At 38.5% G+C, this 23053-nt stretch overlaps 1 protein-coding gene across 6 annotated transcripts in view; it reads right to left on the bottom strand.

Annotated features, from left to right (window-relative positions):
- Window positions 1–23053, bottom strand: part of BBX (BBX high mobility group box domain containing) — a 282354-nt gene that overhangs the window by 12063 nt on the left and 247238 nt on the right. For 4 of the 6 annotated variants that reach the window (XM_082839829.1, XM_082839830.1, XM_082839831.1 and 1 more), the window contains 4 exons: window positions 19398–19546; window positions 10169–10258; window positions 8749–8808; window positions 1017–1214 (listed from right to left, as the gene is read on the bottom strand). In XM_082839829.1, the coding sequence (XP_082695955.1) occupies window positions 1017–1214; window positions 8749–8808; window positions 10169–10258; window positions 19398–19546 (497 nt within the window). The remainder of the gene's footprint in view (window positions 1–1016; window positions 1215–8748; window positions 8809–10168; window positions 10259–19397; window positions 19547–23053) is intronic. The other 2 variants (XM_082839833.1, XM_082839834.1) reach the window with 2 other exon arrangements.

The following is a 23053-nucleotide window of genomic DNA, read 5'->3' as shown; positions in this document are numbered from 1 at the left end:
GTCTTTAATATACTTTAAGGTTTAACAATCTACATATGCAAAACACAAGTGCACAAAATTCACTAAATGACTTCGATCTCAGCATACAATAAGTCTACCAACTAGATTAACCTAAATCAGTTATTTATAAATATTCTCAAAAAGCGTTCATTTAAACATTTTTTTTTTCTATTTACAGAAGTCATTATGGACCCTTGACCTTTGTCTGGAAACTGGGTTAGGGTAAGGGGGGTGGGGAACACCTCCTTCAGGGCTGATAGAATGAGACGCTGGAGGCGCTGAAAGGCAGAAAGGCAGCAGCTAAGCCCACTAATGCTTGGTTGGTGTACCACCCCTAGATAGGAGGGGGGGATGCTCAGTGTCACTCGCTTAAGCCGGGCCCCTCAGGCAATTCCACAGAGGCCACCAGGAAGAGTAAAGAGACCACAGGCCAAGACTGAAATGGAGAAATTCACTGTAAGTTAATATTTGGTTCAGGATTAGCCCAGAGCATCAAGAAATCCAGAAGCATTCTCAGGCTCCCTTAGTGGTCTGAATCAGCTGTACAGGAAATGCTGGATGCTTTCTTTCTCAGTTTTCTTAGTTCATTGGTTTGAACACCTGATGATCTGGTTTGTAATGACTTAAAACGTGAGCCAGGGACAAAGACTCATCCAGTATTTTTAAAAGTCTCGGATCTTTGGGAATTTACTTAAGGCTGTTTGTGTGCATGCTGAGGAGGAGAAGGTAGCTGACAGTCCTAAAAGCTACCTTTCCTTCCTAGGAGTTCCGGATATGCTCTTGGGAAAAGAGCTATGATTTTAAAACATGGACTAAAACATGTACGTTTAGAATGCTGTAGGAAACCAGTTCTCAAGGAGATCCAGAGAGAGAAAATGTTACTGTGACCAGACTGACAGACAGACCCATTTTTCACTGAGGACCCACAGTTGGATTATAGTCATTTTCTGGCCGCTGTGGCCCTGATGGTCACCTGCTTGCTCTGGTCATCTCTGTCTAAAGCTTCCTTGTCTTACCCAAAGTACCTCCTGCTGGTGATACCCGGCCATCTGCCGTCCTGACAAGGTGTGTGATCTTGGTTTTCCTTGCTTTTCTCTTTTGACTGCCCACCAAGGGTTCTTGCGTTGTTGTTGGCTCTGGAGTGCTGGGAATGGATGGGGCATTTTTAACCTTATAAGCAGGCTCTGTGGTGTTTTTGTCTTCTGAAAATATGGCTGAAAAAGGACAAACCATATGACGTTACACACAAAAACACAAGGCACCAACGTTGCTCTGGGAAGGAAGTATTTCTAAATGTCTGACTTATCTGAACAAGAACTTACATTTAGAGTTTTCAGAGTATTGATAGAAAAAAGAAATACTGACTATAATTTTAAACAAATATTTCTTTAAATATGTGCTTTGATAAATTAGGTACAGAGGGATAGGATGCCCTCTCTATCTTTTAATAGAATACTTAACTAAGAGGCCATTGGAGTAACATTTTCTAAGTGTTTGGATCTTGCAGGTTGGTGGGGAGGACAGTGTATGCAAATCTGAATAAACTGTGTCCCAATAGACCACAATTTCTACATGTGGTCAGGGTCCCTATCTGAGATCCTTTTGACCACCTAGTCTGGAAAGTATGATAAAAGAAGTTTCTCTTCTTCTGAGGATACTGAGATTAAGTATGTGCTTCTTAAATTTACACTTATAATTTGGACACCTGCTTTCAACCTCCAGGTCGGACTGATGAGAAAAGAAACTTTCTTTTCTGCACACTGAGTACTCAGTAAGGACCTGGCAAACACTGATGAAGGCAGCACCTATGGAAACTCTCTCCCATCGGCTGAATTCTAGGACCAGGTGAATGTGCTTTAGGGAGATAATTTAATAAAGTACCACATGTCAGCAGGACACCCCGAAAGGTTAGTTTTAGGTACCCTAATTTTAACTGTTAACACCAGCAAATCATTTAACAGCACACACTTGTACCCTATTAGTCACTGTGTCAAGAGTAAGGAACACACTTGCCACCAAAGACTTTGTTTCCAGTTCAAACGGGTTGGGAATGCTGTGTCTCTTTTTACTCATTTCCTTAGGAGTTCGTCTCTCCTCCTCCCCCCTTAATTTAAATTAAGACAAGAATATGCAGATGTGAGTACAACAAGCATTTAGGAGTATATATTTGTAGTCGTTTCCTCATTGGGGCTGTTTTTATTCCAGTGACCTAAGGGCTTTGGGGCAGGAGAAAGAGGCATTTTTCCATTTTTTAACTATCCAATCTCTTTAAGACAGGCATAGAAATTTTGACAAAGAAAAGGGGGAGTGTGGTTCAGGAAATCACACTGTCATGTTTGTTTGACATGACAAACTCTGTGCAAAATTAACCTGGAGGATACCAGGTGGTGCTCATAAGAAGGTGGATACGAAGGTAGATAACTGGAAATAAGACAATATATGTAATGTAGGAAGACAAAAAAAAGCTAAAATAAAAGGAACAGAGCAAGAACAATTCAGGGTGTGAAAAAATGTACTTATTGGTATAAACACTTACATAGGTTTCATTTAAAAATTTTAATATAGCTCCCTAATGGGTTTAGGTACATCCTTGAGAAAGGAGGCTATAAAGTAGTAACATCTTTGCCCTCAAGCATTTGATTCCAGGCTTCCTATTCCAAAACAAGTGGGAAATAATTTCAATTACATCAAGAGAAAGGATGTAAAGCCGAAATCATACCATGATTTGTGGCTTGGCCTTACCATATTATTGCGTAATAGATGGCTGTGTGTGGACAGGCTTAAGATAATAGTTACTTAAAAAAAAACCCAGAACTATTTGGCAATGCTCCCAAACACCTTTTTTCAAGCAAGTAATCAAAAACTAGGAAAAAGGCTCCTTTCAAGTTGTAGGTCTATACCCAGGTCAAACAATCTTAGTTATTTATACTTTGATAGTTAACATAGGCCAGTGGTAGTACATATGCATTAAAAAAAATTTTTTTTACACTTAAACTTCAATAAAAGCTACCAGCAAAATGAAAAGATAATTTGGTTAGAAACACTCCAAAGGAGTTTCATGACTCTGCATTAGCCCTGAAGTTCAAAGCCTCCTATACAAAGAGGCCAAAGTCTGAGTTTACAGCAACCTCTACTGGATATTCACAAGCTTCAAAATTCTAGTTTCTTATCCAGGCCTATCAGTTGTCCCTTCTGATTACAGAGGGAAGCTTGTGATCTCTCCAGTATGATCACTGAATCATAGATGAATCTTCCAGAAAAAGCATGAACCTCTTCCCAGAAAAATCCAGAACTTGTGGAGATAAGGGTACGGCAGGATTCCAAATGTATTACATTCAAATTACTGCTTATGGAAAGAAAAACCAAGGAGGTCAAAGAAAAGGCATGGACACCAGAAAAGGGCTAAGAGGTCTGGGAAAGATGACCAGGTTTCTACAAGACCAGGGATAATGGAAATAACATAGTCAGAGAGAGACCTAGGTTCTACTCTTGACTTTTTAATTTACTAACTGTGGGACCAGGGGTCTCAGTTTCTTCATGTAAAGAAGGAAGCTGGACTAGATTAGCTCTAAAGGAGCCATCCAGCCCTAAAATGCTTTTCATTTTGCCACACAGCCTAGAATCAGTGTCCTGGCCAGTGTTTTCTATAGCCAGCTTCAGAGTCTCAAGGCTGTGGAAGAGTACTCCCTTCACTAGGACTGTTAGGTTTTTGTTTTTGGTGAGCCGTCAGCTGTTTTAATTTCTTTTCAGGGGTTACTCATTCTCCTATGTGTTCCAGATGAATTGATAAAAACACAATACGAAGCCAAGGGGATGGATGCAAAGGGACTGCAAATGGAAGGTGAATCAGGCCTTAAGGCAGACTGAGACCAGGGGAAGCTCAGAAACCAGCAGACAGGAGCCAGGGGGTCAAAGGCAGGGCGGCCAATAGATACAAGTGATCATCAAGTCCCAGAGGTCTGGAGGCTGGGAGATACTGAGTGAATCAGGCTGCAGACCAAGTGAAAGAGGCAAAAAAGGAGAATGCATTGGAAGTTCTCATAAATCACTGGAAAAGAGGCAATGCAACCCTTCTATATGTTGTCTTCTCGAAACCTACTGTCAGATCAAGAAGTAATCACAGGGCCTATAGATCATCCACATTTGAGAAACATGTAATGTGTATGTAATGTGATCGCATGTAATGTGATCTTGCTGGAGTTAGGAAGAGAAGGTTAGAGTGAGTCTACCCCATGCTTTGACCCATGGGTGACCCCTAGAACATCCTGTCTTTCTGGCGGCCTAGACCGATGACAGTCTTCAGGGTCGGTGCTCAGGGAGAACCCTCTCCTAGGAGAGAAGAATTGGGGAAGGCAGGTAAGGCTAAGTCAAAGAAGTACAGTTGACCCTTGAACAACACAAGTTTGAACTGTGTGGCTCCACTTATAAGTGGATCTTTTTAAAGAAATACATACAATAGTACTACACAATCCACAGTTGGTTAAATCTGCAGATGCAGACCTGCTGATATGGAGGGCCTGGAGGGCCAGCTGTAAAGTTAGACATGAAGTTTTGACCAAGGGGGTGAAGGGGGAGGGTGTACCCTTAACCCTCACTTTGTTCAAGGGTCAACTATAATTGTCTGGGACAGAACAGTAGATCTGAGTCCAGCAACATTAGCAAAGAGAAACTTCTTTTATCATCCTCTCCAGACTAGCTGGTCAAAAGGATCTCAGATAGGGACCCTAACCATATGTAGAAATTGTGGTCTATTGGGACACAATTTATTCAGATTTGCATACACTGTCCTCCCCACCAACCTGCAAGATCCAAAACAAAGGCTTAGTGGTGCAAAAAATTAATACACAGAAACCTCAATTAAATAGAGTCAGGAGACCAGAAGGAGGAGCTCTCATGCCCTGTGATGACAGCAGAGCCCAACAGAAAAACAAAGACTCCTCTCTTCTTTCCTGGCAAGGACTCAGCCAATGAAAAGCCATGGACTTGATTTACCATAGCCTTACATACTTCTTTCCCGCCTATAAAATTCTCCTTCCCTTGACGTGTGAGGACTTGCATACCATGGTTGTACACCTCAAATTTATATTCTCTGCTGATCCAAAATAAACCCATCTTTGCTGGAGAAATAACTGGCAGTCTATTAGTTTCAGGTCAACAGTGGTGAGGGACAGGAAATGAAAAAAACTCAGAGAGGGAAAGAGCCCAAAGTTGTATACCAAGACAGCAAGGCAGCTCCTTTTTTGCCCTCCCTGCCAAACTAATGGAAATGTGAGAAAAGAAAGGTTTTGTCCTCTAAAAACAAATTAGTCATTTCTCTTTGGGCTTGTAATTGAACACACAAACCTACCCAAGCACCACCAAACGAGTCCACAGGGCTGATTTTTACACTCCACAATAATCATAACATACTTGGAGCATATCATGTGAGGGTGATAATGTGAGCTGATTCCTGGAGCAACACGAGGAATACGGCAATCAGAGACTATCTTGTTTTCCAAACTCTGCTCCCAAAATGTAGAGTAAGTTTTTTTGGAAAGCAGCACTGTGCTTGTACTATACTCCAGGAAGCCACTAAAGTACTCCAGAGTCACGAATTCACATGCCAACTACAGGAGGCAAACCTGCACTGAAATTATTATAGCCAAGTCTGGAATCTCATTGCCATGGGTCAGGCTCCCATGAGCTGAAAATGCAGTTAACTGCTGAATGGAAAACAGGAATCAAATGAATGAGCCTTACCTCAGATCCTGGGGACCCTGCTGAAATTATAAGGCAACTATTTTGAACTTAGGAAAAGAGATCAAGTTAGCCTGAGTGTGTGGATCATATTTCAAAATCTAACTAGAAAACCAGATTTTTCTCCCCTGTAATTAGATTTATGTATTGCAAAGAAACTAATCTTTTAGAGATACCTAGTTTGAGGTTTAGGTTTCTTTTTCTTTTCTTGTAAGACAGCATTTATAATTTCAACAAATGAGGGCTATCCACAAACACCTGAAAAATCAAAACTGCAATGCCCAGTGTACTTTAGTGCTGGTTTCTTCCCTTCCTGCTTACATTGGTCAGGCTTCAATTCCTTATCATGTATTTGGGGCTGATAAGGTCTCCTTAAATTGACTGGAGATACTGTTACGATTAGTTTTCACAGAAAGTATATGTGAAAGCCCTATGGAAACATAAAGCAGTATAGTAATCATCACCATCATTATTACTACAATTAGAAACCTCTACCTTAAGCATGAACATATGACACCATAAGTTGGTGGAAAGATAAACACAGTGGCAGAGGGAGGTCATCTTGGTTAATCTGAAAACTTTAATTCTAGCCTATAGGCAATCTGTTTTTTTTGATCTGCAAAAATTTCAAGAAGTGGTTTAGCGATTTTGAATTTTAAAAGCATGGGGAGAATTCTTAAAATAGATTATAAGCATAGCATTTAAACCTCAGATGTGATTACTAAACACCTGAAAATTTCTAATATCTTGGGGAAAAAAAATTCAAAGCCAATTATACTCAGGGTGGTGTAAAAAAAGGATAGTGAACTTTAAATCATCCACTTTAACAGAAGCCAGGAGCGGCTAACAGCTGTGAAGCCTCAGTTGTCAATATTTCATTTATAGACATCAGCTACAAACAACTCCTGTCTAACCTTTGCCCAGGATAGCCTACACATGCTAACTGTCCTGATTATGGTTGCATTTTTCTGTCCTTATATATTTATAATATCCAAGGTAAAGTTTTAATAAGCAATGATACGGACATAGGTAAGAAAGAGGATGGAGTAAAGGGCCTAGATAATTTACAAAGCACGTAGTCACCACCTGAACAAGTAAATGTAGGGGATGTTATAAAAATAAATAACGAAAAAAGTCACTTTAAGTTACTGGTTAACTTCCAACCCTCAAATTGATTCCTTTTTTTCTGGCCATGTAAAATGAATTTGCATCTACACTAAAGGACATGCAATTTTCAGTGCATGTTCTCCACAGTTTTGTTCCATATACATTAATAGTAAATATAATTAAACATCAACAATAATAAATATTTCCAACTAAACCCTTTGGACTGCCTAGAAGACTCAAAATTGATTTGCTTTTCTGACCTCCAAAGGGCAGAAAATTAGGGCTTCAGAATATGGTATTTTTAGTATCACACCACCCACTCAAGATATCACAGTAATAAAATCATCAGGTGTTAGAAGGGAAATGAAATGTATAGATCATGTATTACTATGCCTTCTCATTCACTCCACCCCTAAACACACATATCTTACAACAGAGTACAAATGTGGACAGTGAATCCTAGTAAGGTTAAATGGTCTGTCCTATTGAAAACTGCTAATTAGTGGCAGATCTGAGACTAGCACCCAGGTCGCCTAATTCCTACTTACTTCGCTCTTTATACCACCCTGGCACATGCTATGATACCTCCTTTTATATGAAGTAGGGTTTTCATTGTTTAAAACCAAAATATTTAGAATAGTATCATTTTAAGAAAAGAGTAACATTGTCTTAAATGCCTCTTTTAGATTCCTCTGATAGTTCATCAGTGCCTTACGTTTATTTTTAAAATACACAAGTGTGAATGTATGTCAATTTGGGGATGTTAGGATTTAATGCTGAGAGCAGCACAACAATTCATATTTTGTTTTGCCAGCAAAGTGCAGAAATGATACTCCACAGAGGTTGTAAATGTGAAGTAACAAGCCAGAAAAGAGATGTACTGCTGGCATTTTCTATAAAAGCAAAACGACACAAAAGCAGACATGCAGCTCATGTGAACTGTGCCTACCAAACAACAGCAGTTCAGGTTTATAATGAACTCAAATTTGAATATTTTTCACAAATATCTTTAAAACATGAGTATTTTTTTTTATAAATGACTTAGGCCACATGTGCATTTTAATTTTTTTCTCCTTTTAACAAAGAAATGAGGGTACATTTGGAAATCAAGAGAATGGACTTGTTCATCAAGTTCCCCATAAGTAAACCAAAGGGGTAATAAATCAAACGACGATCACTACGGTCCCTTCTAGTTTTCAAATGAAGTGACTCCTCATTAAGCACTACAAAAATGTTCAGCTCTTCTAAAATATCTAAACGGAAAAGAGAGCATCAGTGGGAAGAATGGAAGGATGGCTCCTTACCACCACGAAATCAACATTCACCTAAGGGTTCAATATTTAAGAAGAATTAAAGTCACAAATAAATACGACTGTGGGAACTTTTGAAATAAAATCTGTACCTATAACATCATACCAGTCAATATGGGATTTTTCTTTGGCTACAATAAGCCTCGGGGACATTCCATTTGATCACAGTTAGAGGAAGTGGGAGGTGGGCTAGGAAGGAAGTTCAGGTCAGGAACCATGTCTGCAGGGCACTCACGTCCAGCAAACCAGGAGAGCCCCATGCTGCCCTGACTCCCCATGAGCACCCGCCTGCAAAGTGAGCCGCAATACTGAATAGTTTTCAATTATGAAAACCTCTAATTTCTGGTTATTGTGGTTTAAAGCTTACAAATCCCCCTTTCACAAATTAAACTCCAAAGGACACACAGCCTGACCCTTAGTAGGATCAAAAATCTATCAGTTTTGATTTGAAAATTAAAAATAACCCAATTATGAACACTCAGGTCTAATGCCGTTGGTTAAACCTATATAAATTATGCCAGTTTAAACCTACAAAACTTATGCCATTTCCAGCACAGACTACCTGAAATGATACAATGAATGTTGCTTCTTTTACCTTCTGTAGGGTGAATGGCATCCAAGAAGAGTTGCTTGTTTGACCATTTATCCCCACTTCCTAAAAAAACAACAGAAAAGGAAAGTGAAACTCTACCCCTAGTATAGACACATACACTATAAAAATAAGACAATACACAAAACCACTTCAATAAAAAGCATTATCACACAAATGAAGCAGAATTTTACTTCAACTACTTAAGTCTCAAAACTGCATTTGCCAGCTAAAATAATTAGGCCATATAGGAAATGCATTAAAAGTAAACAAATTTGCCTTTTTAAAAATATGTTGTTGGATAATTTCTATGACTTTAATCAAGATAACCTGAAGACTGGTTGAAAGGTAAGGATAAAAGCTGACATTTTACCTAAAGAGTGATCTCTCTCCACTGGAAGCAGAGAATAAATATTAACATACAAAACAAAACTAAGAGGCTAAAGTGGAGGTGAAAATAAAACCCAAATTAAGCAAAAGGTTACACACAGGAACACAGAGGCACGTATGTCTACACATGGAAGACAGCTGCATTTAAAGCCTCATTCCAGAAACACGAAAGGCTCCACATCTGGCCATGCAAGTAGGATGCAAATGGGCATCAGGCTCATGGCAGTCATGACACTAACATGCAGGAGATGCTAGAGAAAAAGCCTGACTTCCAGGACACGTGGCTATACTGAACCAGATGGGATTTATCTTCTGTGTGAAAGAAGAATAGGAGTCTGACCTGTGAGAAGAGACAAATCTTCAGATGAGCCCTGAAGAGGTTCAAGGGCCTATCCAGATCATAACAACGAGACAGATGCTCAGAGTAAAGGGAGGGTTGAGTGCGTATATTTCTAGTGCCCTCTGGAAATAACAGTTATGTGACTGAAGGAGGTGGGAAGAGTCTGACAAAGTATATAAATAGAAAAAAAGAAGATAGATAGGTTACGATGTAGGAGTGGAATCCTCCTGGACAAGAATCCTCAAGTGTCAGAGAAAGTATAGCAACTGTGGGACTTTCATACGCATACAAAACTGGTAAGATTTCAGGAGGCAGGAAAATGTGGTCCTGCTATGAAGGCTGCCAAACATGAAAAAAACAAGAATAGTCAAAGAAAATAAGTGGAGAAGAGCTCAAGAAGACTAAATTAGAAAATGCACCAAATACAAATAAAAAGAAGCAATTTCAGGATTCATATGGAACTCTGAAAATAGAGACAAACATGGGATTTCAGTAGGAATCCAAGTGAAGAAGATCTCTCTTTGCAATTAGCTGCAGAATCTAGAAACAATGAATGTGCCTGCGTCAGGAGCGGATGACATTGAAGCAAGCAAAGGGGAGGTAGAGGCAAAGGCGGTGCAGTGAAGCATCATTCAAAGATGAATTCACAATGGACGTGGCCAAGAAATCTTAATGGAGGATGGAAGGCACCAATACCTTTTTCCGGAACATTAGGCTTCTCCTTTTTGTGCTTATATTTGCTGACAATTTTGTGGAATAAGTTCTTTTTCTGAGACTGGAAAGGACCTACAGACAATATTAATATAAATATATTTAAATTCACAATGTTTCATTAAAAAATACTGTGTTTCTAAACAATTACACCCTCCCCCAGCTTGTGGAATAAGCAAACTGATTCACAAGAAATGTCATCTTGCATCTTTTCTCATCTAACTCGTGCTTAGCGTCCTTCCCTAGACTTACTGAAAAACCAGTGAGATTTTCCTTAGAAATATATTGGACAGAAGTCTCCATTAGGGCTGGGACTCCCTCAGCAGAAACTGCAGATTTAGTGACTAGAGACAGACCACAACCAGTAACAGCAGAGTAGATGTAGTCTGTAATAAAGAAAAGGTTTTACTTTAGATTCCTAAATACCACGAAGGAAAGGATGGCACTGGCATTTCATCTCTCCTAAGAAACTGATTTTCACAAGGACAGCAGTTTGAGGACAACTTTTGGGTTGGCCCGACAGCTTTCTAGCCTATTCTGAGGATATTCTAGGAGGAAAAAAAGTGATTTAAAAATAGAAAAATATTTGCCAAAACTTTTTTTTGGAGGGTGGCGGGGGTAGGGGAGTGGGGAGAAGTCTCAGACTGTATCTTAGTTTTCTCACATAAAGAAAAGAGAATTGGGATTTTTCAGTCACCCATCAGAAAGGCCAGCAACAGCACTGACCTCCAAAAAGCAGGTTGCTTTCTACACTTGACTGATATTCCTATGTGAAACTGACATTTTCCATAACTTCTGTTTCCTCGTGTGTAAATGGGGATAATAATAGTGCCCAAGTCACAGGGCTGAAGGGAGAATTAAAAAATTAGAAGCTCTAGGGCTTCCCTGGTGGCGCAGTGGTTGAGAGTCCGCCTGCCGACGCAGGGGACACGGGTTCGTGCCCCGGTCTGGGAGGATCCCACATGCCGCGGAGCAGCTGGGCCCGTGAGCCATGGCCGCTGAGTCTGCGCGTCCGGAGCCTGTGCTCCGCAATGGGAGAGGCCACAACAGTGAGAGGCACTTGTACCGCAAAAAAAAAAAAAAAAAAAAAAAACAAAACAAAAAAAAAAGAAGCTCTATAAGCTGCTCCTGCTGCCAGTGTCTGCATCCACATGCCCTGACTTCCTGCCAGAGGTAAACTATCTGTGCTCCTATCTAAAGTATACAATAAAATGGTTTTTATATTCACAAATATTTGCAGCCACCATCAATTTTAGAACATTTTTACCACCTCAAAAATAAATCCCATATTCTTTAGCTATCACCCCTCCCGACATCTGTATTCTCCCTATCCCAGACTGCCCTGGCTAGAACCTCCACTATAATGTTGGATAGAAATGGTGAGAGTGAACGTCCTTGTCTTTATTCCCTATCTTAGGGGGAAAGCAACAAATCTTTCACCATTAAGCATAATGCTAGTTGTGAGGTTTCTTTTTTTTTTTTGGTGTCTTTTATCAGGTTTAATAAGTTCCCTTTTATTTCTGAGTTTGTTGGATGTGAATCATGAAAAGGTGCTGAATTTTGTCAAATGCTTTTTCTACATTTTCTCCGTCTATTTTCTCCGTCTATTTTCTACGTCTATTTCTACGTCATTTCTATTGAGATGATCCTGTGGATTTTTCTTTGTTGTTGTTTTACTGATATGGTAAATTACATCAACTGATTTTTGGATGTTAAACCAACCCTGCATTCCTGGGGTAAAATACCAATTAGTCACGGTATATAATTCTTCTTATATCAATTCACTTTGTTAGTATTTTGTTAAGGATTTCTGTGTCCATATCTGTTAGAGATAGTGGTCTGCAATTTTTCTTTTTTGTGATGTGTTTGTCTAGTTTTGACATTAGTATAATACTGGCCTCATAGAATGATTTGGGAAGTGTTCCCTCCTCTTCCAATGTTATGGACAAGCTTATGAAAAACTGGTATTAATTCTTCAAGTGTTTGGAAGAATTCAGTGGTGAAGCCATCTGGGTCTGGTACTCTTTTGATTACTAAATTCAATCTTTACACTAGCTATAGGTCTTTTCAGATTGTCTACTTCTTCTTAAGTCAGTTTAGGTAGTTTGTGTCTTTCTAGTAATTGTCTGTTTCATGTAGGTTATCTAATTTACCGGCATATAACTGTTCATAGTATTCCTTTATAATCCTTTCCAGTTTTGTAAGGTCGGTAGTAATGGCCCCTATTTCATTTCTGATTCTAATGATTTGAGTCTTCTTTTTTCCTTGGTCAGTCTAGCTAAACATTTATCAAATTTGTTGTTCTTTTCAAAGAATTAGCTTTTGGTTTTAATGATATTCTCTATTGTTTTCCTATTCTTTAATTAATTTCATTTCATTAATCTCCTCTCTAATCTTTATTATTTCTTTTCTTCTACTTCCTTTAGGTTTAGTTTGTTCTTCTAACAGTGTCTCAAGACAGGTTATGTTATTGATTTGAGATCTTTCTTCTTCCTTAATATATGCATTTACACCTATAAATTCCCCTCTAAGCAATGCTCTGGCTGTATCCTACAAATTTTAGTATGCTGTGTTTTCATTTTATTCATCTCAAAGTATTTTCATATTTCCCTATTGATTTCTTCTTTGACTTATTGGTTATTTAGAGTGTGTTGCTTAATTTCCACATATTTTCGAGTTTTCTAAATTTTTTCCTGCTGTTCATTTTTAATTTCATTCCACTGTGGTCAGAAAACATAATTTGAATTATTTCAATCCTTTTAAATTTACTGGTTTGTTAAATGTCCCAGCATACTGTGTATTCTGGAGACTGTTCCATGTCCACCTGAGAAAAATGTATATGATGCTATTGTTGGGTGGAGCATTCTATATATATCTGTTAGGTCTAGCTGTTGTATAGTGTTCAAGTCTTCTCCTTCTTTGTTGATATTTGGCCTTCTTGTTCTATCAAAACTATTCTTTTTTCCATATCATTGCTCACCTTCTGATACATTATATACTTTTCTTATTGTTTAGGCTTGTTTATTCCTGGTAGTCCCACTAAAATGTAACCTCCTTGGCAGCAGGGTTCTGTTTTCATTCACAGATATATTCTACATGCCTAGAGTGGTGCTTAACACATGACTGATTTTCAACAATACTGTTGCATGCACAAATAAATAAAGCTCTTAAAACACTGATGGCATCAATAAAGAGCTCAAGAAATGACAGTTTTTGCTATTATTACTGATAACATAAAGGTGTACAAGTGTTTTTTGATGACTACACCAAGTCATCCTAAATAACCAATAGCAAATACTTCTGAATTGGGTGGTGGTGATCTGAAATGGAAACAGAAAACATTTCTTATTTGTTTTTTTGGGGAGGTGAGGGGGGGAGTGAGCAAAAAGGGAAAGAAAATAAATTTAACAAATACAAAGAAAATATATCATGTATACAATCTACACTAATATTATAGGTATTCCCTATAGTCCATTTGCAATTACTCATATGTATTTTATACAATCTAGGAAACTGCAGGCCAGTGCACATGAATGACAGACACATGGGTAATCACAGAAAACAAAAGAAGAAGAAAGCATAAAAACAATTCTGAGACTTCTCAGGACCATAAGGATCCTAGTGATTTACCCATAGGAAAATAATTTAATAACAATAAGCTATTGCCTCACAGGGAGAATGATTTCTATGTTCATCACTGTGTATGAGGACAATGGGATAAGGAAGTGGTTCACAGAAGCAAACTGATTTGATGTATGGAATGGGTTAAGAAAGAAGAATAGAATACATATTTTCAGACCAAACCATACTCAGACAAATCTAAAAAGTATAATTTAAGGACAAAACTAAATATAGAGCTTGCCAATTTTAACATAAAAAAAGAACATCCAGGGTGGTTTAGTACATAGAAGAGCTCCTGTAAACTTATATTTTTAAAACTCCTTGCTGCTAGCCATCCCCAAACTGTAACTATAAAACAAATCTAAGCAAATGACAAGTTCAGATAAAAAAGAAAGTGACAAACTTGAAGGAGTAATAGATAAGATATGATGGTATTCACTGAAAAGCAGTAGTTTTAGAGTCAAGAAGTGAACAATTTGATTCCTGCCTACCAGGAATTTTTCCATAGTTAATTATTCTATTAACATAGAAATATGTCCATGGAGGGAAAAGGTAGGAAGTCAAAAGCAGAGAAGAGAGTTTTAGAAGGAATCATTCAGAAAGCAAAGAACTGGCAACTGTCTTTCACTAAAACACCATCTCATGTTTCCATGCCATCTCATCTCATCTCATCTTCCTACCAAATTTCTTTAAAGACTGTATCGGCTTCCACTTCCTTATGACAAAATCACCTGTTGCTGGCATATAAACTAGCTTAGGACTCCACGTACATTTTGGGGCTGGATGACCTGTGTTTTGAAGGTATCAAACTCTTTGGCACCCCAGCTTCACAGCTGGGTAGAAAATAGCAGAGACAAACCACAATCTGAGAGGGTAAGAAGGGTGCCATAGAGACATTAACAATAACTTTTCCAAAACATTAATGTTGTTCATGGTTTGCTGAAAAATGGACATGTTTTGGCTGAGAAGTGTAGTGACATAGGAGCCATTTCAGTATTAGCATGGTATGAAAACTTTTCAAGGTCAGCAAGTAAGGTGAATTAAGTGAACCTTACTCTGGAGAACTATTACAGGAAACAAGTGTTCGGCATAACTAGAATGGTGGTGGCTTAATGTCCAGTTTCTATAGTTTCACGTTTTTAAGCTATAAAAAGGGAAGAAGGTTTATTCTAAGACTAGGCTGTCATTTCTGTAATGAACACATAAGTGATGAATGACCAGTGAAACAACAAATTCCTTTGCAATAATTTATAGCAGAGCTTCCCTGGTGGCCTAGTGGTTAAGAATCTGCCTGCCAATGCAGAGGACATGGGTTCGAGCTCTGATTCGGGAAGATTCCACATGCCAGGGAGCAACTAAGCCCGTGCGCCACAACTACTGAGCCTGTGCTCTAGAGCCCGTGGTCTGCAGCAAGAGAAGCCACCGCAATGAGAAGCCCGTGCACCGCAATGAAGAGTAGCTCCTGTTCACTGCAACTAGAGAAAGCCCATGCGCAGCAACAAAGACCCAACACAGTCAAAAATAAATAAATAAAATAAATAAATTTATTAAAAAAAATAATTTATACCAAAGTGCTCCCAGCTGCTTGGCATATGAATCTGTGGACTGGAGTAAGTTCAAGTAACCAGCCACAATCAAGTTAGGATTCACTGAGGGGAAGGGGCCACCTTAGTGGGCTAGACATACATGCCTTGTTTAAAAAAAACACTCAGGATTATACTAGGTATACCTTTTATACATGCAAATGTGCTGTCACCATGTTCAAGAAAATGTCTGGTGGCAGTGAAGACTCTCAGTTACATGGCGAAAAACAGAGTTCTGCCCAACCTGGAAGCTATCACTTCCTGATAGGAAAGGATGGCCTGGCTTTCATCACATTTCAGCTCTTGAGCACAGAAAGTATCTTCAGGTTGGCTCAAACCCAAACAGGAGTTCCTGTCCTCAGTCTTTTATTTTGTAAACCTGCTTCTTTTATTCCACTGTGATTTTTAAAAATCTCAAATTCTTAACCATTTGAAATTTCAATCTTGCAGTGTAAGTGTGAATTGGAAAAAAAAATGAGAACGACCAACAGTATGTTTGTTAATGGGCAAAAAGCAATGTGAAAAGATAAAGAAATAAGGGAGGAGAAATTAAGTCAAGGGTCAAGCTCAGGCATAATTTAAACACTCTAAATTGAACTCAATTAACTTTTTCTCCATGACCCTACTTTGCTTGAAAATTACTATTTTACAGAGCAGTCCGACTTCTGAAACTTTTGTAAAAAGTGCTTCATACATTAAGAGTAAATACACACTTAAAATAATGTGTCAAAACAAACCTCTTAAGAAGTTACAATTAAATTTAGATTTATAATTCAAAGCTTTCATTTGAATATATATAAGTAACTGTGGGAGAGAAACCAGAAAACACTATAGGAATGGGCTGCTTCGGCTGACCTGCATTGTGAGTTAGATGGATTATAATATCCTGGATAATTTGTTCTTAGAAGCAAAGGGAAATTCTATTCCTAAATCATCTATATACTAAGCCTACTATAATGTAGTCTGAGTCTCCTTGGAGGAAGGTGACAATTATTTTCATCCCTTTTTATTGTAAAGTTTCTGACAAGACCTATTACATAGACATAAGGGACAGGGCAGAGATAGTGGAGGGGACGATGGAAAAGGGGAAGACTGCTTAGAAATACAGATATAAATAAGAAGACCACTGGAAAAACAGAATTGTTAAGCCCAAGCAGGTGCTATGATTTTGAGATATGTAACTATATAAATCATTTTCCTCTAGAAATTACATTTCATAAAAATTCTATACATATAACCTGGAGGAGCTAAAAAAGTACCTAGTATAAGGCAGGGAAAAATTGTAATAAGTGTTGAATAACAAATATAGGAGAAACTAAAATACAGACAAATGGCAAACTGTGGGAGAAAAAATGGGGTTTCCTATGAATACTCGCTCCTTTACTAAAGAACTAATGATCTCACTCACAATGTTTGCTTTGAACGATTCATTATGTAAAGATGCAAAGGGTCTAGACTCCAAGAAAACAATCTCCTCTATCCTCTAAAGATCAGGCAATTACAGCACAGCTGGTATGATAATTTCATTAATAACTTGTAGGATAGTACACTGGCGCTGCTAATGCCAAATTACAATCAGCCACAAATACTATTTCTTTAGTTTGCTAAATAGAGAATATATTATTTAATTTCTGCTTTATTTTAATCACATTTTGCTCCACAAGTCGGAATGCAGAGCAAAATCTAAAGCCTTGACAGACCTCCTACCTATGTAATTACTGATATCCTGTATAAGAACCAGGGACTTTGTGGCTTGAGAGGAAGAGTTAAGGTGATATTGTATAAAGTATAATCCAAAACTCCAAAAAGCTATTTCATAGCAAAAGAAATACTGTTAATCTCAGCTGGGAGAGGAAAAACATATAACAGACAACCAAGACCCAAGAGCAGGTCTCGTGAAAATACATTCTAACTTCAGGGTTTTATAGCTTTACAAAGATAAATCTACTGTTACTATCCCTGAAGGATAATTTGGCCAACTTCAGAGCTCTAAAATGAATGTCTCCAACTGCAAGGAGTGGAGGAAGAGAATCCATCCTGTACAGCAATCAGTTAAGTTCCATTTTATTAGCCTGTCAGGTATTTATCAGCAACTTTAAATCCAAGAATTATGGGGCTGATGATACCTGGCATCTTTGGGCTCATGGACTACTTTACCTATTCCTAAATATCTCTAGGGCACAAGGACTGTCATTTCATTTGGCAATCTATTACAGTGCTCAGCTACCTACCTGTCAACAAGCTGCTTTATTTCTTTCCTATGTATCTAGGGAGATCTCAGAACAACCCTATTTTATTTTCCCAGATGAGCAGACTTGGTGATGCAACGTTTCTTTTTTAGTTCTTTATTCACTAGACTTGTTTTTATTAACCACAGCGGAAAGCCAAGCTAATTCTAAAATCACTTTTACATTCTTCCCTGCTTTTAATCATGAAGGGAGAATATTTTTCAACCTTTCAGATTCATCCTGAGATACAGGTCTCCTCAGTTGTTTCAATTCCAGTGTACAATGGGGGTTTTAGGTCTTGAGGGAAAAAGGTTTACGTTTCTTCAGACATAATTTTTCCCTAGATATATATACCTTATATACTTCCCCAAATCCATGAAATTATATATCCTCATTAACATTTATCTCTGATCATTATCCATGATTGCTAGATTTGGGCAAGATTTATGTAAAGATATATGTCATCATCTATCCATCTATCCAACTAAAAAACACACACAAAAGAATTAATCTGATTTGCCATAAAGCAAGCAACAGGTAGCCTCTTTTACAGGGTAATTATGAGAAATCTACCAAATCCTGCTCAGAATTCAATTCTGGAAATAACAAAACCTTGGCCACACTAGTTCTTCATCTCTCCATTCACTACCCTTATAGGAGAGCACCAAAAGAAGTCTTTCACATCTGTATGGAAAACTAGAGGTATATTTGCCCATCAACCTTTAGACCTAAAGTAAAATCAGAAGACGAGTTTCTCACTGGGAGCAATACTGTCATTTAGGGTAGGACAATTCTTCATTGTACTTTAATGTCCTGGGTGGGTTTGGATGTTTAGAACCCCAGCCCCTGCACCACAAATGTAATGGTGGTCCCAGGTGTTGAGACCACTGAAAAGGCACCCCCCACTCTTTAAAACCCCTCTAAGGGGCTTCCCTGGTGGCGCAGTGGTTGAGAGTCCGCCTGCCGATGCAGGGGACACGGGTTCGTGCCCTGGTCCGGGAAGATCCCACATGCCGCGGAGCAGCTGGACCCGTGAGCCATGGCCGCTGAGCCTGCGCGTCCGGAGCCTGTGCTCCGCAACGGGAGAGGCCACAACAGTGAGAGGCCTGCGTACCGCAAAAATAAATAAATAAATAAAACCCCTCTAGGAACTACAGTGTTGCCCCTAATGAGTGCTGAGATTCACCCAAGTCAAACTGATAATTTAAAAAGCTTCCTTGATATACACAGAGGAGAATCTGATATTCTTGAAAACAAAGCATTTTTCTAAATTTAACGAAACCAATAAAAATTATATTGCCGGAGTATTACAGGGAGTTTTATTTTCATTTGATTCACACTGCCAGTAAAGAATAGAGTCTCCCTATTAGGTGAATGGAAGGATTTCACTACCCCAGAGTCCAACCTGTTGCAGACACACAGGGAACAGAAGAATTAGGCTCAGCCAGCAGTTTCTGCTCAAGAGAAGCTCAACATTCCCAATCTGAATTCTGGAGAGCAGGAGGTCGAAGACCATGTATAACACTTTCAAAAGAGCTACACACTTATGGGCAAATGTATAGGCTGAGATGCCAAAGGACAAAGGCTGAAGAGACTTAGGAAGGAAAGAAGAGAGAGAGAAGTAAGGCAGGAACCAAGATAATCTTGGAAAGCAACCTGAAATTCCAACTCGCTGCTTCAACTGTAAACCCAGTTACATTATCTAAAGGGAGCTGCAGACGCTGAGAAGAGGCTTCAGTTAGATTCTGACCACACTGCAGGAAAGTACAGCACACATCTAACCTTTGCTGGTTTTAGTCGGTTCTGAGGACATATTTCCAGTCTTCTTCTTTTTTCTTGGGACAGGTACACATTTCCGGTCAAATGTAACAGGACTATACTGAGGGAGGCTGTTGAATTTCTTTTCAAATTCTTCATCCAGCTTTGCTGAGCTAATAAAAGAGGGGAGGGGATAGAACCAATCAGCACATGATGTAAATATTTAAACAGAAAATGATCTAAGATATATTTAAAGATATTCCATTTGAAAATGGGGTCCCTAAGAATTAGGGCATTATTAATAAATTCTGTGCAAGGACAAAAAACATCTTTTCAGAAATGCTTGAGATTTACCAACACAATTTTCTTCATAAACTCATACAACAGGTTATTACCTTAGAAAAGTAGAAACATTATATAAAAATAGCAGAATATTTCTTAAAGTGGAGAATTTGCTGTTCTTTCCATTGGCGTGGGAATTTTTCATTAAGTTCAGTACAAAGCATATTCCATCCAGACAAGTTTCTCATTCTAAAGATTCTCGTGTGTGTGTGTGTGTGTGTGTGTGTGTGTGTGTGTGTGTGTGTATGCAAGCTTACTGACAGTATGGTATATTGGTAATTTTGTAAGCTTAATTTAAAAAAATTATTGACTAGTACGTGATTAAAATATACACACACAAAGAAAATGCAAACAAATATTCTGAATATTAGAAAAAAATTCTGGGCAGTTGACCAGGATGAGGACAAGATACTCAATGAAAAAAGTAAAGCCAATTTTCAAAGAACACAACTGGCAGAGAGGCAACATTGCCTTAACGCAAACCACAAATGACTTCATAAATGCCACCAGCAAGCCACCAGCAAAGTTGGGAAATCCTTGGGTTGCTTTTGACTGTCTCTAAGTCCCCCTCACAGCAATGGCAGTATGCCTGCTGGATCCTAGGCTAGCTGCTGGCTTTCATTTATAGTGAGACTTATTAGCTAAGATGCAACCCAAACAGATGGGAGAAGCTGTAGAAGTGCTGTGCTTGGTAGATGGAAAATGGAAAGCGTACTGAGAAGAGAGCAGCTTTGAGTATCAACTTACAAGAAGTTAACGTGTTAGGCTGCTACCTGAGGGATGTCCTTGAGGTGTGTCCACTTAAGACTATTCTCAGTTTTGGAGAAATGTACAGGAATTGGGAGCAGAGATAAGACAGTCAGATGACCATCAGAATGGCCAACTGAAAAAGGCCACTACTAAGTTCTAACAAAGCAGTGAAGGGTGGTGGGTGGGAGTGATGTTCCTCCCTTAATAAAACTGTCTTTTCTCATTTCAGTTAATAAGTATTTATACTAATGGAAAATCAGATACTATCTGATACTAATCAGATGCTGTCAGAAAGCTATCTATAAGTCGTAAATTTTTCAGATACTCTGGATAACCAAAAGAAAAATATGAAAATGCAAGCTGTAACTCCTTAGGTCCTTTCTTTTTTCAACTAGAATAATTACCTATGTTTTTCGTGGAGAAGTCTATAAAAGTAGAACTGCCAATACTGAGTGAATTTTCTTTGGTTATAGTTAACTAAACAGGGAGCACACTTTCTGCAATAAAAAGGTTTAAAATGCTCATTTAGAAATCTCAGAGAAGACTGACAGGATCTGGCATTTTTCACTGCTCATGAACTATGTTGGCATGTTCCAAACAAAGCAAACCCAGATAGTCTGATTTTGATAGGCCAATTTGTATAGAAGGGAGAAGAGGAAAGATCAGAGTTTTATCACCGATTTAGCCTGCAGAAAACCACACTCCAAGTTAAATACATGTGGCTTCCTTAGAAATGATTAAAACAAAACAAAAAAATACCCCACATCCCAATCTCTTTTCAGGAACAGATTTTCAAAAGATTGTTTCACTTTTCTTCTTCCTCAAAGAAGACTGGTAAAAATCTCTCTCTCATAGCTTCAGCAGTTTTGAATGGAAGCACCAGAGAACTTTCTGCTGGGGAGCCTTCATGCCTGCTTAATTCCCCTGGCCTTCATATTGTTTGCAACAAGACCTGCTTCCTTCTCAGTTTGCAGACCCACAGGGCACTGGTAGTTCCAGGAGATATAGAGCACTGGTCCTGATGCTCAATTGTCACTTTTTAAGAAAATCATGCAAATACTTTCGTATTTGACAATGACAAATGTGAGGATTTTCATGTCATTCTTTAAGCATAATGTCAGCAAAACTAATTTGAACTACTTTGGACTTTTAAAAACATTAGAAACAAAATATATAAAATTATAAATATATCATCTCGATATATATAATATTGAGGAATCATCATCACAAGAAATAATTTCCACCCTCCCACTGTATGATGAGGGCCTTAAGATTAACCAGACCTTAAAGCACTGTAACGTCCAGTTGAAAAAGTACACTATCCCACAAAAAGAAATGCAAATATTTATGGATAAACCAAGTATAATACTCCCAAATGCATAAAATTTGCATGCCTCTAATATACTTATGAAAAAATATGGAAAATATATTAAAATGTACTTATTTCTAGTCAATGTATTCTTTTCAAATTGGGCTAATGAGAAATCTCAAAGGAATTTTAAAGCAGTACAACTGAATATACAGATGATTTCTTCACCAATATAAAGTACTGAATCTCCTAACAAAATGCTTTCTGTTAAGATTGGTATTAGGAGTCTGTTTTATATAATAAAAAATGAAATAATTCTTTTTTTTTTTTTTAGAGTTTTATTAATTAATTAATTTATTTTTGCTGTGTTGGGTCTTCGTTTCTGTGCGAGGGCTATCTCTTGTTGTGGCAAGCGGGGGCCACTCTTCATCGCGGTGCGCGGGCCTCTCACTATCGTGGCTTCTCTTGTTGCGGAGCACAGGCTCCAGAGCGCAGGCTCAGTAGTTGTGGCTCACGGGCCTAGCTGCTCCGCGGCATGTGGGATCCTCCCAGACCAGGGCTCGAACCCATGTCCCCTGCATTAGCAGGGAGATTCTCAACCACTGCGCCACCAGGGAAGCCCTTTGTTTAATTTTTTTTTAATTTTTATTTATTTTTGTGGTACGCGGGCCTCTCACTGTTGTGGCCTCTCCCGTTGCGGAGCACAGGCTCCGGACGCGCAGTCTCAGCGGCCATGGCTCACGGGCCCAGCCACTCCACGGCATGTGGGATCTTCCCAAACCAGGGCATGAACCCGTGTCCCCTGCATTGGCAGGTGGACTCTCAACCACTGCGCCACCAGGGAAGCCCATAAAAAATGAAATAATTCTTAATGATTTTATCTTGATGTATGCTCTTTCTTGATACTGCATTTTAATACATAATTAATTGCTGAATATTCTCTGTATCAAGAGAATACTTAATCTAATATTTTAATCTCAGAGCATTAGAACATAGCTTACACAAAACAAAGTCGGAGGTAGAAACATAATTTTATCTACATTTTCAGCTGTCATTATTTTATAAACATGTACATAACCTTCAGAAATATTAAATGAAGTACATACAGTATGTAAAATGAGCAAAGTATAAACATACTTATATAATATCCATCATAAATTTCAGATGAGAAATGCATCCTGGAGATGTATTGTAAATGTAAAAACATATATAATGTAACGCCACTAATACAAGATGGACCTCCATTCAAACTCAGGCCTAAGTCTAAAATCTACACATT

The sequence above is a fragment of the Leucopleurus acutus genome (genome assembly GCF_964270905.1).
Source record: "Leucopleurus acutus genome assembly, chromosome: 5".
NCBI lineage: Eukaryota > Metazoa > Chordata > Mammalia > Artiodactyla > Delphinidae > Leucopleurus > Leucopleurus acutus.
The sequence above is the reverse complement of the archived record's forward strand: the minus strand, read 5'-3'. Positions and strand labels throughout refer to the sequence as shown.